The sequence below is a fragment of the Neoarius graeffei genome, chromosome 13 (genome assembly GCF_027579695.1).
Source record: "Neoarius graeffei isolate fNeoGra1 chromosome 13, fNeoGra1.pri, whole genome shotgun sequence".
NCBI lineage: Eukaryota > Metazoa > Chordata > Actinopteri > Siluriformes > Ariidae > Neoarius > Neoarius graeffei.
In genome coordinates this window covers 26,427,979-26,445,276 of record NC_083581.1, presented here as the reverse complement: position 1 = coordinate 26,445,276, position 17,298 = coordinate 26,427,979, and the positions used below count along the sequence as shown (strand labels likewise).

At 40.6% G+C, this 17,298-nt stretch overlaps 1 protein-coding gene across 1 annotated transcript in view; it reads right to left on the bottom strand.

Moving 5' to 3' along the window:
* LOC132896522 (protein FAM3A-like) overlaps window positions 1-17,298 on the bottom strand; it is a 39,382-nt gene that overhangs the window by 10,635 nt on the left and 11,449 nt on the right. The window contains exons 3-9 of the mRNA XM_060937423.1: window positions 15,435-15,542; window positions 13,670-13,693; window positions 13,464-13,587; window positions 12,655-12,713; window positions 2,414-2,464; window positions 2,254-2,338; window positions 1,947-2,073 (exon numbers count right to left, since the gene is read on the bottom strand). Coding sequence (XP_060793406.1) covers window positions 1,947-2,073; window positions 2,254-2,338; window positions 2,414-2,464; window positions 12,655-12,713; window positions 13,464-13,587; window positions 13,670-13,693; window positions 15,435-15,542 — 578 coding nt within the window. The remainder of the gene's footprint in view (window positions 1-1,946; window positions 2,074-2,253; window positions 2,339-2,413; window positions 2,465-12,654; window positions 12,714-13,463; window positions 13,588-13,669; window positions 13,694-15,434; window positions 15,543-17,298) is intronic.

The window sequence follows — 17,298 nt, the reverse complement described above, 5'->3', positions numbered from 1 at the left end:
GTCTCGACCTCGCCTTATCACTCGTTCTATGTTGTCCTGTTTGTTGATCACCCAACCCTCACTAGTTTACTGACTTCGCTTCCTAAACACCGATTTGGACACCTCCGACAGTTTGCGCTACCGCAGTCTTCCCTGTGCCTGCATCTGTAAGTGCCTGCATTCTGACACATGCAATATTGTTAGCATATCGCTTATCCTATGTGTATTACGTCATTCTACCCAATGGAAAATGAGTGTTTAATATGGTTTACAATATTGTATGTTTGTCAAGACAACATGACGTCACACGTTGGAGCTGATGCAAATATTCAATAAGAAAGTTTTCTGCTGCTCATGTGCAGAAGCATTTCTTTGTTTGCTGGCAGTGCTTGCAGTAAAGATATTGGTAAGTAACCCACCTGTTCTTAACTTTTTGTAAAATCTATAACTGCTCCATCAAATGTGTATGTATAATAATAATATTGGTTGGCTTTTTTTCGTGGTATATCAGGTATATTTCATTCAGCTAGAATGATATTGAACTCGTCTTTGACTCGTTCAATATCATGCTAGCTGAATGAAATATCTGATATACCACTCAACGCCAACCAATATTATTTAAGTATCTCATTCAAAGAGCCACAGTACAGTAGCACAAATTGCTGAAAATGTTAATGCTGACACCTTTAGCCAGCATTAACTTTTTTCAGCAGTTTGTGCTAGCATTAGCTCTTCTGTGGGAAGAGCTACAGTAGCTCTTCACCGATTGTCCTTACTTGGACCACTTTTGGTAGGTGCTAACCACTGCATACTGGGAACATCCCACAGGATGTGCCATTTTTGGAGATGCTCAGACCCAGTCATCTTGCCATCACAATTTGGCCCTTGTCAAAGTTGATCAGATCCTTGCATTTGCCCATTTTATCTGCTTCCAACACAACAACTTCAAGAATTGACTGTTCTCATGCTGCCTAATATATCCCACCCCTTGACAGGTGCCATTGTAATGAGATAATCAATGTTATTCACTTCACCTGTCAGTAGTCATAATGTTATGGCTGATTGGTGTATGTTATAGTTCTAATAACAGAATAAATATTGTGCAGCTATTTCTTTTTAGCTATTTTGTATCCATCTAGAAAGGAATGAATAAGTACATACTGTAGTGCATACTTCCCATTGAGTGACATCACTTTTAACTGGTATAAGGACATTTTAAAACATGATGGGGTGTGTGGTTATAGGAAAATAATCAATAATCAACAACAGGTTGATATCATTCATGGAATATTTAAATAAAACGTTTTAGCTTGATTTGTCATATATGTTACATTAAAAAAAGAATAAATTAAGAAAAAGAAAAAAAAATGGGTTGTAGCAGGAGAAGAATACAGGGTGAAGCCCCAGTTGATTAAACTGGAATTAAACTATCCATCCATCCATTATCTGTAGCCGCTTATCCTGTCCTACAGGGTCGCAGGCAAGCTAGAGCCTATCCCAGCTGACTATGGGCAAGAGGCGGGGTACACCCTGGACAAGTCGCCAGGTCATCATAGGGCTGACACAGAGATACAAACAACCATTCACACTCACATTCACACCTACGGTCAATTTAGAGCCACCAATTAGCCTAACCTACATGCCTTTGGACTATAGGGGAAACCAGAGCACCTGGAGGAAACCCACGTGGACACGGGGAGAGCATGCAAACTGCACACAGAAAGGCCCTCGTTGGCCGCTGGGCTCAAACCCAGGACCTTCTTGCTGTGAGGCGATAGTGCTAACCACTACACCACCGTGCCACCCTGGAATTAAATTAATTCTTGCAAAACAAAAACAACCATTATAAATGAATATTGGTCTTTGTGTGAATTAAATACAAAATTTATTTGAGTCACTTTCTCAGTTGTTTTTAATTGGCTGCAATTTTTTTTATAGTTGTGTTTTTTCTTAACTGCTGGTCCTACCTGCTCAAATGGGCTCTTATTTTGTATTCCTTTGGCTCCCACAAACACCCAGGTGTCTCTGAAAGCGAGCTCTTTTATTGCTGTGCTGCCCAGCTCCTCAAACAACTGCCGTGCCTCATCATTCAACCTGAAAGTCACAAATCAGTTAGCCATTAAATCAGATGAACATATGTGCTCATTAAAAGCCAGACAGGGATTTGCTAGCAGTACATTTATAACATTATGGGGTAGCCTCTCATTTTGTTATTGATTTAGTCATCACAAGAGGGAGTAGTGATTTAAGGAGATACAGCATGAATGCTCTTACTTGGTGGCTGGATCATCAAGAGATGCCACAAACACGAGGGTTCCTTCACGGATATCTTGCAGAAACTTCACCAACTCAGACACATCTGTGGAAAACAACAAGTATGGTTATACCAGCATTCAGACTGTGATGAATACAAATACAACTTGAAGAAACCAACCTCCATTACTCATGTCAAATGATTTTGTTTCCAAATGCTCTCCAGTGACCCCTGACAAATGGAATAAAAAGTTAAACCATCATCATCATCATCATCATCATCATCATCATCCATCCTGTTAAAAAGGGGTTAGGGCTGATGGCTTAATATACTGAACAACACACAGTGCCCTCCACAATTATTGGTACCCCTTGTAAAGATGAGTAAAAAGGGTTAGAAAAAGTCCACCTTTTGGTGAAGTTGCTTCATCTCACACTGAAAAAACAAGAAAAATCCAACTTTTAATTGAAAAACTTATTCAGAGAAAAAAAAATTCCCTCAAGAAATAATTATTTTCAACAAAAACACGTGTGCCACTGTTATTGCCACCCCTGGAAATTATAGTGAATGCAATGTAACTGAAGCATGCACCATTGAAATGATACATTTCTGAGTTAATTGGAGTGTATAGGAACTTTCAAGCTGTAATCCAAGACTTCCTGATTAACTGGGGTACAACTATGAGGTTACACAGAGTACAAATTCCCTTAGTCATCCATCAGCATGGGAAAGATAAGAGAACACACAAACCAAATGAAGGAGAAGTGTAGTGACCTTCATAAGTCAGGGAATGGCTATAAAAAAATAGCTACCGTACTTGCCTGAAAATGTCAATTTCTCCTGTTAGGGCAATAACAAAAAAGTGCACACCAACTGGAACTGTAATAAACTTGCCTGGAAGAGGACCCAAGTTTAAATCCCCCCCCACGTATAGTGAGGAGGAGGGTAAGAGAGGCAAAAAAAAAATCCCCAAGAGTCACTGTTGGTGAATTACTTGAAAAAGTACACTGTAAAAAATGATTTGTTGTTTTAACTTAGAAAAGTTAGTGTCCGGGCTGCCTTAAAATTTTGAGCTCATTGAAATTAATATAGTAAGGTAACACAGTGAGGCAAACAATTTAACTCACTATATGAATTTCAATGAACTCAAAATTTTAAGGCAGTCCGGACACTAACTTTTTTAAGTTAAAACAACAAATCATTTTTTACAGTGTAAAATTTTGAGGTTTCCAAGTCTCCAAAACCACCATCAGATGCCACCTCCATGACAACAGATTATTTGGAAGGTCTGCCGGGGAAAAAAAAAAAAGCCTTTTCTGTCAGTTAATCACAAACGTAAGTTTGAGAAATGCTACTACAACTTTGATTGGAACCATGTTCTATGGTCTGATGTAACAAAAATAGAGCTTTTTGGCAATAAACACTCAAGGTGGGTTTGGCATAAAAAGGATGACTATCAGGAAAAAAACCTGATCCCAACTGTAAAATATGGTGAAACGTCTGTGATGTTTTAGGGCTGATTTTCTTCCAAATGCCCTGGAAACCTTGTTAGGGTACATGGCATCATGGATTCCATGAAATACTAGGACATTTTAAATCAAAATCTGGCTGCCTCTGCCAGGAAATTAAAACTGGGTCATCACTGGATCTTCCAGCAGGACAATGATCTGAAGCATATGCCCAAATCAACACAAAAATGATGAGCTGAGCACAGAATCAAGCTTCTGCCATGACCATCTCATTCCCCTGACCTGAACCCCATTGAAAACCTGTGGGGTGAGCTGAAGAGGAGAGTGCACAAGAGAGGGCCGAGGACCCCGGATGATCTGGAGAGATTGTGTAAAGAGGAATGGTCTCAGATGCCCTGCTCTGCATTCTCAAACCTTATAAAATGTTATAGGAGAAGACTCAGTGCAGTTTTACCAGCAAAAGGTTGTACAACATATTAAATGCAGAGGTGCCAATAATAGTGGCACATGTGGTTTTGATAAATAATTATTTTTTGATGACGGATTTGTTTTTCCTCTGAATAAATTTATTTCAATTCAAGGTTGGACTTTTCTTATTTTTTTTTTCAGTGTGAGATGAAGCTGTTTCACCAAAAGATGGATTTTTTTACTAACCCTTTTTAATAATATTCATAAGGAGTGCTGATAATTGTGGAGGGCACTGTATAATGACCGTACAAAAATATTCCCTATAGTACATCCATTCTGATTGGTGTGGATTAAATTTCTATACCAGCAGCTCTGAGAATCATAGGTTTATATTAATACACTCATTCACATACGTGATAGTTTCTACAATACCATCATACACAAGGATTTGTATGATGGACGCTCCAGTGTTTAATTGTATGTCCTGGGTATGACTTTAAACTGCAACCGGTGGTGAATCTCAGGTCCGGGAGGACTTGGGTATTAGGGAAAGTGGAGTTACCCCTTAATCACCATTGCTCCCAAGTCCACTCTGACCCGGAGTGGTAGCACCTGCCTGGGTTTCAGCTATGGGTTAAATAGTACATCACCAATAAGGCGCTGGCAGCAGGGTGCTTTTTGGTGCAGTGTGGCAGATGAACCTAACAGGGTCAATGGCACACCACCAAATGGCATGCAGAAGATCCACTCAAATGGTCAATGGATGGCATCACTTGGCAAGTCAGTTGTCACTGTGGGGCAACTTCCATACCCGTCAGGTATGTGGCACTTTTGTGCACCACTTGGCATCAGGTCTGGAGGTCCAGAGAGACAACACAATGGGGGCATGACATTGTTTGTCTTACCTGTGTCAAATCCTCAAAATAAGATGGCAGGACAAGGTCCCCAACGTAGAAGTCCTCAGGTGAGCCAAAACAGTAAGTGTGGAAGCCCTTATCACAGCCTCCCAAATTTGCTGGGCTGGACACATCTGGTGAATGTCTGACAGAGCTGTCCGCAGTGGTGCCTAACAGAGTCATCCGCAGTGGTGGCATGAATGACCTGATTGAGCTGCTGTGGAATGTCTGGTTTTGTGAGCTCTCGTATACTCCCTTTGATGCTTGTCTTCAATTGTAGACACTGAGCTTTTAACTATGCTTCGCCATGTTGCTCTATCTGCAGCATCCCTTTTCCACGTCTGATCGATAACTGTGGCATTCTTCATGTTCCTCTTCAAAACGTCTTTGTACCTCAGTTTCTGTCCTCCTTGTCTCCTCTTTCCTGGGCTCAGTTCTCCATAGAAACCAGCTTAGGGTAGTTGCGTGTCAGGCATGCACCAGATGTGTCCAGCCCAACAAAGTTGGGAGGCTGTAATAAGGGCTTCCATGCTTACTGTTTTGGCTTGCCTTAGGACTTCTACGTTGGGGACCTTGTCCTGCCATCTTATTTTGAGCATTTGACGCAGATGTCGGAGTTGTAGTCTGGTCAGTTTCTTGAAGTGTTTATGGTAGAGCGTCATGAATTTGGTGGCGTCAGACAGAGATAGTAAGACTGCGGCACTGAATACTTTCAACTTGGTGGTTCTTTTGATGTCAAAGTGAGACCAAGTTGGGATGGCTGAAGGTAGAGGATCGTGTATCTCAGATGCAGCTATGTATGGTACATAGGATTGTTTATGGGGGCGTGCCCAATTATTTTAGAAATTATTTTAATAGAGTAAATGAAGTTCACCACTATTCCACTAGAGGAAGCTTAACAGATTTTGTACCGCCCAGAGTTAAGACGAACTTGGGTAGGGTATTTTCTTTGTGTTGGAACTACCCTTTAGAACAGGTTACCTGGTTCACTCAAATCAGTTAGAAGCATAGACAGTTTTAAACAGGACTTGAAAAAATGGCTTAGACACCAATCTTAGGCATTTGGCAATTTGTATTTATGTATTATGTAACTGTAATTCTGTTTCTATGTGACGTGTGGTCTGCTGCTACTTGCCTTTGTCTCCTGCTCTATAGGGACCACAATGGAAATAAGCCTGTGGGCTTTATTGTGTCATCCCTGACTATTTATTTATGTATAACTTATGATGCAGTTTGCTGTTTCATATTTTTTATATCAAGAATGGTCAAAAACATCAATCAATCAATCAAACCATAACTGCTTTTGTAATGCACCGAAGGCTTTGGTGGCAGCTTGAATCTGGCAGTCTACCTCTAAGTCTGATGAGTTTGTGTTGGTAACTGCATTGCCTAAGTAGATTAAACTCTCATAACTTCTAAGAGGGGCGCCACGGTGGTGTAGTGGTTAGCGCTGTCGCCTCACAGCAAGAAGGTCCGGGTTCGAGCCCCGTGGCCGGCGAGGGCCTTTCTGTGCGGAGTTTGCATGTTCTCCCCGTGTCCGCGTGGGTTTCCTCCGGGTGCTCCGGTTTCCCCCACAGTCCAAAGACATGCAGGTTAGGTTAACTGGTGACTCTAAATTGACCGTAGGTGTGAGTGTGAATGGTTGTCTGTGTCTATGTGTCAGCCCTGTGATGACCTGGCGACTTGTCCAGGGTGTACCCCGCCTTTCGCCCGTAGTCAGCTGGGATAGGCTCCAGCTTGCCTGCGACCCTGTAGAACAGGATAAAGCGGCTAGAGATAATGAGATGAGATGAGAACTTCTAAGAGGCATTTCATTGACCAAAACAACATTGTTTGGCATTGCCTTTGGCTCAGGTGAGGGTTGGTACAGGAGTTCTGTTTTTATGGTATTAATTTTCAATCCAAAGAAGGCTGCAGCTGTGACAAAGTGATCGACGATTTCCTGCATGTTGTCCAAATCTGTTGCTACAAATGCAGAGTCATCTGCATACAAGCAGTTCTCATGTACAAATCTGCTGAGTTTTGGTTGAGGACTTGAATCTAGCAAGATTGAAGAGTTTGCCTTCCGATCGAGTCCTGATGTAGACTTCTTTATCCAAGTTAGTGCCCAAAGTCTCTAGGATTGCTGTAAGAGAGAGTATAAACAATGTCGGGGCAAGAACACATCCCTGTTTAACACCATGATTGACATCAAAAGCTTCACTAATGTCTCCTCCAATCAAAACCTTCCCAGACATGTTCTCATGGAAGAGCTTAATGAGCCATATCAGTCTTTCCAGGCATCCATACACTTCTAGTACCTTCCAAAGCATCTCTCGGTCAGTGGTGTCAAAGGCCTTTGAGAAGTCTACAAAGACTTGTAGACAACAGGTTGATGTTGCTCAATGGCTTTCTCTTGGAGTTGTGTCAGGGTAAAGATAATATCTGAGATCGAGCTGCTAGTCCTGAATCTGCACTGACTTTCTGGAAGTACATCTTCTGAGATAGTTTTAATTTGGTTTAGAACTATCTTGGCTAGAATCTTGCCTGCAGTGGAAAGCAGAGATATGCCATGGTGGTTTCCACATTCAGTCCTTTCTCCTTTATTTTTGTAGATGATCACAATTAGTGCATTGTTAAAGTCTTGAGGAGAACACATGTTCTCCCAACATGCATTGTACAGTTTTAACCCTTTGATGCAAAACATATGCACACCCCTTCTAATGCACAACATGGGTCAAAAATGACCCGCATTCATTTTCCAGGTTATTTCATGCTGACTGAGTTTTTCTTTGCTCTATCTTTTGAAATCAATTTATTTTATGATTGAATATTCCAAGTATTCTTTAAATATCGTTTTTAATTACCACAAATCATTAATTTAATTTTTTCTTTCCTACTTTATGAGCAAAAATACTTTTTATATTACTACACATGGGTCATCCAAGTGTGATTTAAAATTAAATGTCTTAATACTATAATAATAATTTGTTTCAAGTAATTACTTTAGCAGTGAATGGGGCCAGTTATTTATTTATTAACTATGTAGTTAGCTAAGCCAACTACAATAAACTTAGCTAACTAAAGTAGAATATGTCAACAGCTAGGTAGCTAATAGTAATTACTTGTAACTTTCTGACAAGTAATCTACTCACTCTCAAGGTAAGCTAAACATAATCAATTTTTTTCTAAGGTAACGTTAGAACAATTGAAAAACATTACTTGCATGTATTAGATGGGCAAAGGGCGCTGTGCTGAGCTGTGAAATGTCTGACACAAGCACAATTCACAGTTCCCACCAAACGCTGTAGTAAATGCAAGCGGGTCGTTTCTGACCCATGTGTGTAAACTTGATGTAGAATTACAAAAGATGTGCTTGTTCACAACTTAAGAAAGGAAAAATAAAAATGATGATTTGTGATAAACAAAAACAAGATATTTACTGCATATTTGGAAAAGTAAATGACAAAATGAATTTATTTCAAAAGTATATCATAGACTCAGCCATACATGAAATAACCTGGAAAATGAATGCAGGTCGTTTTTGACCCATGTTGTGCATTAGAAGGGTAGTGCTACAAAAAGGGTTTTTATTCAAAAAGTAAGAAAGGAAAAAATAAAATAAGGATGTATGATGATCAAAAACAAGTTAATTGAGGAATACCTTGAATACTGAATGATGGAATTAATTTATTGCAAAGATATAGAAGATAAAAACTCAGCCGGGTCACTTTTGACCCATGTTTTGCATCAAAGGGTTAAGAGTGCAGCTGGTAGGCTGGAGCTGCCTCGCTTCAACACATCAGCTGGGATGCCGTCTTGGCTGAGTGCTTTGCCACATCTTGTATCCTTGAGTGCTTTCTCAAGCTCATCTGATGTGATGGGTACACACAGATCTTCTCTTGTTGGTCTCCTCTCAAGCCAGTGACATGCCTCAGGATCGGCTGACCCTTGCTGGTTTAGGAGATTGAAGAAATGCTCCTTCAACCTTCTTTTTATGTCTTCCAAATTTGTGTGGCATATACTTCCATCAGCACTTTTCACTGGTGTCACAACGTTGTTTCTCATTCCATAGAGAGTCTTCAGTCCAGCAAATAATCTGTGGTAGTCCTTCCTGTCTGCCAGTTCCTGTAGTTCTTCAGCTTTCTTGCAGCATCATCTGTCTTTCATGGGTCTCATTTCTCATTGCACTTTTGCTTTAATATCTTTGAAAGCTTCCATGCTTCTACAAGAGTTCTCTTTTAGATGTAGGTTATAAATTTTGCATTTTTCTTCTAACAAAGCTTGGATAGAATCAGCCTGTTCTTGAAACCAGTCTGGTGTACTTTTCTTCTGCCGTCCAAATAGATCACTTGCAGCTGTGTACACAATATCTTTTAGCCATTGCCACATGTCCTCAACATTTTCTGTGTCTTCTTGATCACAACTGGAAACTTGCATTTTCCAGTTTTAATAGCTATTTTGAGTTTGCATTGTGTCTTATCATTCTTCAACTATATATGTGTCTCATCATTCTATGTCTAGGTTCTTATTTCTTGTGAAGGCTGCCCTCTTGCATCTAGGAAATACAAGCCTGAGTATCAGCTTTGATTGGAACATATAGTGGTCTGTTGAGCATTCAGCTCCTCACATTACCTTTGTTGACAGAGTCTCTTTCATGTTGGATCTGTGAGTCACGACATAATCAAGGATATGTAAGTGTTTAGATCTTGGGTGACACCAAGTGAAGTAATTTTTGTCTGGTTGGCAAAAGTAGGTGTTAGTGATACATAGTTCATGTTGAGTACAAAAGTTGAGTATGAGTTTACCACTGGTGTTCCTATTGCCCTTGCCAAATTTCCCAATAGTACCTTCATATGTTACATGATAATTTCCTACTCTTGAACTGAAATCTCCTAGGAACAGAAGCTTCTCTACTTGAGGTACCCTGTCTACCACATCAGCTAATTTGTTATAGATGTCTTCTTTTTCTTCATCAGGATAGGTCATGGTAGGTGCATACACATTGATCAGGTTTAGGTAGTAATCATTCTCTGTGGGTACACATAAACTTACACTACCGTTCAAAAGTTTGGGGTCACTTTGAAATGTCCTTATTTTTGAAAGAAAAGCACTGTTCTTTTCAATGAAGATCACTTTAAACTAATCAGAAATACACTCTATACATTGCTAATGTGGTAAATGACTATTCTAGCTAAATTCTACTAAATGTCTGGTTTTTGGTGCAATATCTACATAGGTGTATAGAGGCCCATTTCCAGCAACTATCACTCCAGTGTTCTAATGGTACAATGTGTTTGCTCATTGCCTCAGAAGGCTAATGGATGATTAGAAAACCCTTGTACAATCATGTTAGCACAGCTGAAAACAGTTTAACTCTTTAGAGAAGCTATAAAACTGACCTTCCTTTGAGCAGATTGAGTTTCTGGAGCATCACATTTGTGGGGTCGATTAAATGCTCAAAATGGCCAGAAAAATGTCTTGACTATATTTTCTATTCATTTTACAACTTATGGTGGTAAATAAAAGTGTGACTTTTCATGGAAAACACAAAATTGTCTGGGTGGCCCCAAACTTTTGAACGGTAGTGTATGATTCTCTCAGATATTCCCACTGGTAGCGATGGCAGTTTGCCAGCTATCTTATTTGAAATGGCAAAAGCGACTCCTGTGTTTTTCTTCTATCCATATTCCCACTCCAGAAGAAGGTGTATTCACTCTCTTGCACTTGTCCTTGGCCTTCAAGCCTTGTCTCTTGGAGTGCAGCAATGTTGATGCTATAGTGATCTAGTTCCTTTGTAATTATGTAATAATGGTGTGATATTAATTACCTTATCATTAACACAGTGAAGACAGAGGAGGTCATCTTTGGAAAACCTCCTCTCCAACTTTCCAAAGTTAAAATCCATAACTCAGACATTGCTCAAGTCCCATCCTATAAATACCTTGGTGTCATGATTGACCAGAATCTGACATGGACTGACCATATAGAATTCACATGTAAAAAAATACAACAACGTATATATTTCTTGCGAAGACTAAGATCTTTTGGTGTCAGCGACCAAATAATTTTTTTGTTCTTTACATCTGTGATCCAGAGCGTTATGCTTTACTGTAGTACAGCTTGGTATAGCAGCCTCTCTGTCAAGGATAAAGCTAAACTCCAGCATCAAATAAAAATATGCTCTAAGATCATTGGGCAGCCCATAGCACACCTATTTCAGGAAGCTCACAATAAGAGTATGCTCAGACTGGCCACATGCATCTCCACTGATGCTACGCACATCTTACACCAAGAATATCAATTATTACCTTCAAATAGGCGCTTCAGAGTTCCCTTCTTCAACCGCAATAGACTTAAACATTCTTTTATACACCAATCAATTCTTTTACTGAATCTGCAGCATGCACCAGCGAGCGTTTAATCCAATGTATTACACATGGTGAAAATTTCCCTCATATTATGTATGGCTGTTTTTATGTATGTCTGTATGAAGGTATGTGTCCTCCGTCTTGCCTTTACCCCTGACTATGGTGGCGGGTTATTGTACTGTTACTGTGATGTTATATGTGTGTGTTGTCCTCAAGCGAGTCTTGTTCAGGGATGCAAACCAAATTTCAGTGTAAACTGACAATAAAGTATTATCGTATCGTATCGTATCGTATCGTATTAGAGCTGTTCTGTGTACAGGTCTTTTATCATTGTCCAACATGGTGTAGACATTCCAAGTCCCAACTATCAATCTCATATTCTTCATCTTTCTACTGCTATTATGGAGACTGACTGGCCGCGGTGAGCCAGCCAAGGAAGGACTGGGGAAGCTTTCTTTACCCCACCTTTTCTAGGGGCTTCCCTTTCCAGGACAGGCAGTGCTCTCCCTAAACAGGGCTGCCTGGATACCCACAAATGCTGCCTCAGCCCACTGTTACCCAGAGCTTCAGCTAGGCTGCAACCATCAAATGCGAGCTGCCTGTGTGTAAAGTTCCTGCTAGCAACTTCCAGCTTCTCAGACCTGCTGCCATCACATTTACTCCAATCGCTACAGGGTTTTCCTATTCTCCTCTCCTAATGAAGTGCCTTGCACAGTAAGATAGACAAACAATGTCATGCCCCCATCATGTTGTCTCTCTGGACCTTCAGACCTGATGCCAAGTGGTGCACAAAAGTGTCACAGACCTGATGGGTATGGAAGTTGCCCCACAGTGACAACTGACTTGCTGAGTGATGCCATCTGTTGGCCATTTGAGTGTCTCTTCCATATGTCATCTGAAGGTGTGCCATTGACCCTGTTGGGTTCATCTGCCACACTGCACCAAAAAGCACCCTGCTGCCAGCGCCTTATTGGTGATGTACTATTTAACCCATAGCTGGAACCCAGGCAGGTGCTACCACTCTGAGTCAAAGTGAACCTGGGAGCAATGGCGATTAAGGGGTAACTCCAGTTTGCCCAACACTCAAGTCCTCCTGGACCTGAGAATCACCACTGGTTGCAGTTTAAAGTCATACCCAGGACTAAGCTCTCAAGTAATGCAGCATTAAAGCAGGCTTTAATTGTGGAAAATGTTACATAGACTCTCTTCACATAAAATGTAATCATATATCTGACATATGATATTCTCCACCATCATCATTATTATACATGTATAAAAAGGTGCAGCTTTAGTCTTACCATTTACCAAGGCGATGTTAAGTCCTCTGCCAACATTGTTCATTACACTGCTGACAAGACTGAAAGAACACCAGAGAATATCAGATTGTTTGCTTCATAAATGTGGTCTTCAAACATTTTGTTCAAATAAGTTTTAATTCATAAACATTTCCTGCTAGGCAAACTGCAGCTTTATATTATAGTATTGTCATTTCTATAGCAATATCTCATTCATAGGGAATTGTCAAAGAGACCCATATAAATATCTATAGAAATAAAATGTGTCTAACTGTTGATAGGTTTTCTGTGAGGAGACGTTAACATTTTTGGAAGGATTCCCTAGTGTCGGTGCAGATAAAAAGTTTGAATTTGAAGTTTTGCTGCATAGAAAATTTTCCTGTTTAAAGCTACTATAATATTCGTGATCACAAAAACTAGCTTGTTTAATATTCTGGGTGTTCCATCACCTTAAATATAACTCTAAATGGATAAAAGGTATGACATGGCACTGTTAGATTGGTGCAGTGAAACACATGCTGTTATAGAAAAATAACCACAAAAACTCTCACATCACGCCATCTAACGGTTGATGATCTATAGCACCATGCCCTGTAGTGTTTTATCCTTTAATTTAATAACTGTTAGAATTAATTCTCGCACAAACTATTTACATACACGCTAAGTCTTATAGTAATTTTTAGAGATAAAAAGTAGGAGAAAGGAGACTCAAGACAATAACATAATGGAATTATGAAGCCAGTAATGATGGAAATGAGATACACTCTGAGCATGGAAGGATAGAAACGCAAAGCAGACACAAATATATTTACATTTTATCCTCCAGACAGAGTTTGGGTCCGATAACATTTGCAACTCCAGACATTAAACGGAACGTAAAGTATTGAGGAGGACATGGGGTTGAGAGGCCACACTTGTACCTGTGAGGCCATGGTTCTAGAACAAATGAGACAGAAAGCACCGTTAAACCAAACTTTAACACCAAATATATAATGTTCCTAACTAGTAAAGTTTGTACCTGGAGTGGGCTGCTCTTGTGCTTCTGTGGATGACAGCAAGTCAGAAATGAACAGTGAAAGCACAAAGATATACACATTAATAAAATACTGCAAACAGTATTAAGTAGTACACTAGCAGAATTGTATGAAAATTCCAAAGAGGAAATCTCATGAGGAAAATAGCAAAGAATTTTTCAAAAATTGTAAATGAAATCATTTAGTAAAATATCTAACATACTGAACACATGCAAAGGCAACAAGAGAGATTACGAGTCCCTGATCACAGCCCACCTGAGCTGATCGAGCAGTTCAAACTGAATATGATTGATTGATTGATTGATTGATTGATTGATTGATTGATTGATTGATTGATTGATTGATTGATTGATCGATCGATCCCAAGCTGGGAAATTGTTAAATCATTAAAAACAAGAGCATGAATGCTGTGAATTACATGCATGTAAAGCTGTTCATGAGTGTGGAACAGGTATGCAAGCATGCACAGAAATAGCCATGCATGAGTACATCGGTTATGTGAGCACAGGGCACTGAGACACGTACGCTTTGTTTGGGAGTCAAGTAGTCAAGTTAATTAAAGTCAGAGGGTTTTTTTTTTAAACCACTACCTTTAAGAGCGATTTGCTATTATTATACCAAACAGGGAGGGTGAAAGCTAACACATGCTTCCTATGAGATATATGTTCCTGCTGCATCATAGGGCAGTCTTGTTGTATGTCGCTCTGGATAAGAGCATCTGTTAAATGCCATGTAATGTAATGGAATGGAATGGAATGGAACACACTTGTACCCCTTTTACACCAAATCAGTTCCAGGGCTGGTTCGGGGCCAGTGCTGGTGCTGGTTCACAACTCGTTCAACTTGCGAGCCAGCGGAGAACCAGTTTGCTTTTCCATAGCTCGCGGTGCTAAGAGAAGCCACATCATTACGTTGCTGTATACGTCAGTTACGTCACTGTATACGTCAGTTATGTCGCTACGTTTGCATAAACCTTGGCGAGAATATCAAAGCAAAAACAACGCGGAAGAAGCAGCAGCAACAACAACAATAATGATAATAAATGACTTCGCGTTTGTACAGCTGCTGCTTCTCGTCGCTTAAAAATGGCGATCTTTCGCGGTCTTGTTATTGTTGTCGGTCTTAACAACTCCGCCCCCCCGCTGACATAAGCGGTTCTTTCCTCTGGCCCAGCAAAGAGTTGGTGCTAGCCTGGAACCGGTTTTTCTGGCCCCAGAGCCAGTTCTTTGTCAGTGGAAACAGAAAACCCAGTTCCAAACTAAGCACTGGCCCCGAACCAGCCCTGGAACTGCTTTGGTGGAAAAGGGGCATTAGAGAAAACTGCTATATGGCCTCTTCTGCATGCATGAGCTGAAAGAGGCCCATTTATTGGCTCATATCACTGTGATTTGCCATCCTTCCCTACCCAGAAAGCATGGACTATTTTGCTCCCAGCCATCAAGATTGATGGCTGGGCCATCATTGTGATTTGAACTCACAAGCAAAAGTTTTTGTGGTACCCAGGAACCTACTATTATTATTGTTGTTATTGTTGTTATTATTATTATTATTATTATTAGTAGTAGTAGTAGTAGTAGAACCCAACCACCCCCGTGGTTAAATCATTAAGGGTTAAATTTGAGCTTTTCTGCACTGGTATACCAAAGAGTTCTGCAACATTTCCTGTACTGCAATGTGATTAGCAATGAGTCAGAGACACAATGTTGTTGACAAGTTCATAAAAGCTAGTTATATTTTTCTTTTGCTCACCACGAAAGAACATTTTCATGACCGAATCTCCATCTCCTCCTCGTATGGAATATGCCAGAAAACAAGTCAAGCCGACGAGGAATATGGCAATGACTGCACGCAGTGGTCCTGTGAGGTACAAAGAGAAAGTCACCATTAAACCATGAACCTGACATGTGACAGGCTTGAGCTTGGCGACACAAATCCTATCGCTTTTCCATAGAAGCTTAACACAATGTGGCTGCACACTCAAAATCTTATCATGACAAACTTTCAAAGCTCACATCAACCATAACAAGTGGGACTGCTGCATTCTTGAAATCATGCAGTGGCGCCACCAGGGGGTGGCCAGGGGGGGCTGTGGCCACCCCTACAAATTTACTGGCCACCCCACTGGCCAGTATAGATTGTAGTAGCCTCAGTTATGCAGTTCATCCCAAATGCACAGCCAGCCAGGCAAGACGCTCTTGATCTTCGGTGAGTGAGGGAAGATCATCTTCCCTCACTCACAGCAGCCCCTCCCCTCCCCCCCGCCGCTTTTACGCACTCCTACAGCAACGGCTCAGCGTGTGCGCGTGACCGCCGCTTGTACCTACACAGGTAAATAATGACCTCAAAAGGAGTTAAGAGAGAAGACGGAGAAGACTACCAGTAAGTAAATAAGTCAAAATATTCTTTAGTAAAAGAAGAGGGGGAAGTATGCGTCGTAACGTGTGCTTTTTAAGTGCTAAATAGTGCTGTTACAGCAGCTTTTTGATGGATTTTTGACATGTATAACTGAGTTACGTAGCTAACGTTAGCTGCTGATTGTATGTTATGTCAGTCATTTTCAGACAATGAAGAGAAAGTCCACAGACATCTCTTCTTATTTTACGAAGAATATTAGAACAGGAGAGAAAGAGACGGCGGGGAGCAACAGAGGCTTAGTGAGGAGGAGAAGGAGAAGGAGGAGGAGGAGGACGGAGTAGAGGAAAAGACAGAGCAGGATACACAGCATCAATAACAGAGCCAGAAGCCAGGCAGGACTCAACAAAAGCAGCTGTTCGACCTGTTCCTGGACCAACAGGTGAAATTATGACTGTGTGGCCTTAATAATGAAATTGATGGCTAACCTAGATAGTAACGTCATCTGAAGAAATGTATGTTTTGTTTAGTGTGTGTTTCCATTAAATTACAAATCATGACATAGTCATTTAAAGCTTTTTGATTCATGTTTATTGGTAGCCTCCTTGTAACATTCACCACTGTTCTTGGTGAGATAAACTATCTGTCAGATATTTTACAGTCCCCACAACTTGATTTGAGCACAGCTGTCACACTTGCTGACTCTCTTGTTGACACATTAGAGAGTTACAGAGAGGGCTCTCTCTTTAATGACATCTGGGACAATACTCTGACTCTTACCGAGCAATGCAACATCAGTGCTACACCTCCAGGCCATCAGGTCAGACCAAGCTCTAGGCTTGAAGGGCATTACCTGTCCACTCCAATAGTTCAAAGACAAGTCAGCACAGAGAAGGAGTCATTTCGGACAGGTTCATTCATTCCTGTTATTGATGTGCTTCTCTCTGAGGTGAAGAGACAATTTTCTAAAGAAAATTGTGTCATAATGAAAGGGATACAGGCCTTGAATCCATGCAGCGCCACATTTTGTGAGAAAGATGTAGTGTTTCCATTTGCCTCAAAATACAACTGCAGTACTGATGATCTCCAATATGAGATCCCCCAGCTTAAGCGCATTCTTGAGAGGAAGCAAAGTAGTGGTCAGGAAACACCAAAGGCATTAATAGAGCTCGCCGCATTTCTGGAGTCATGTAAGGAGGTCTTCCATCAGATGTTTAAACTGTGCAAAATTGCTCTCGCGTTACCTGTGAGCACTGCATCC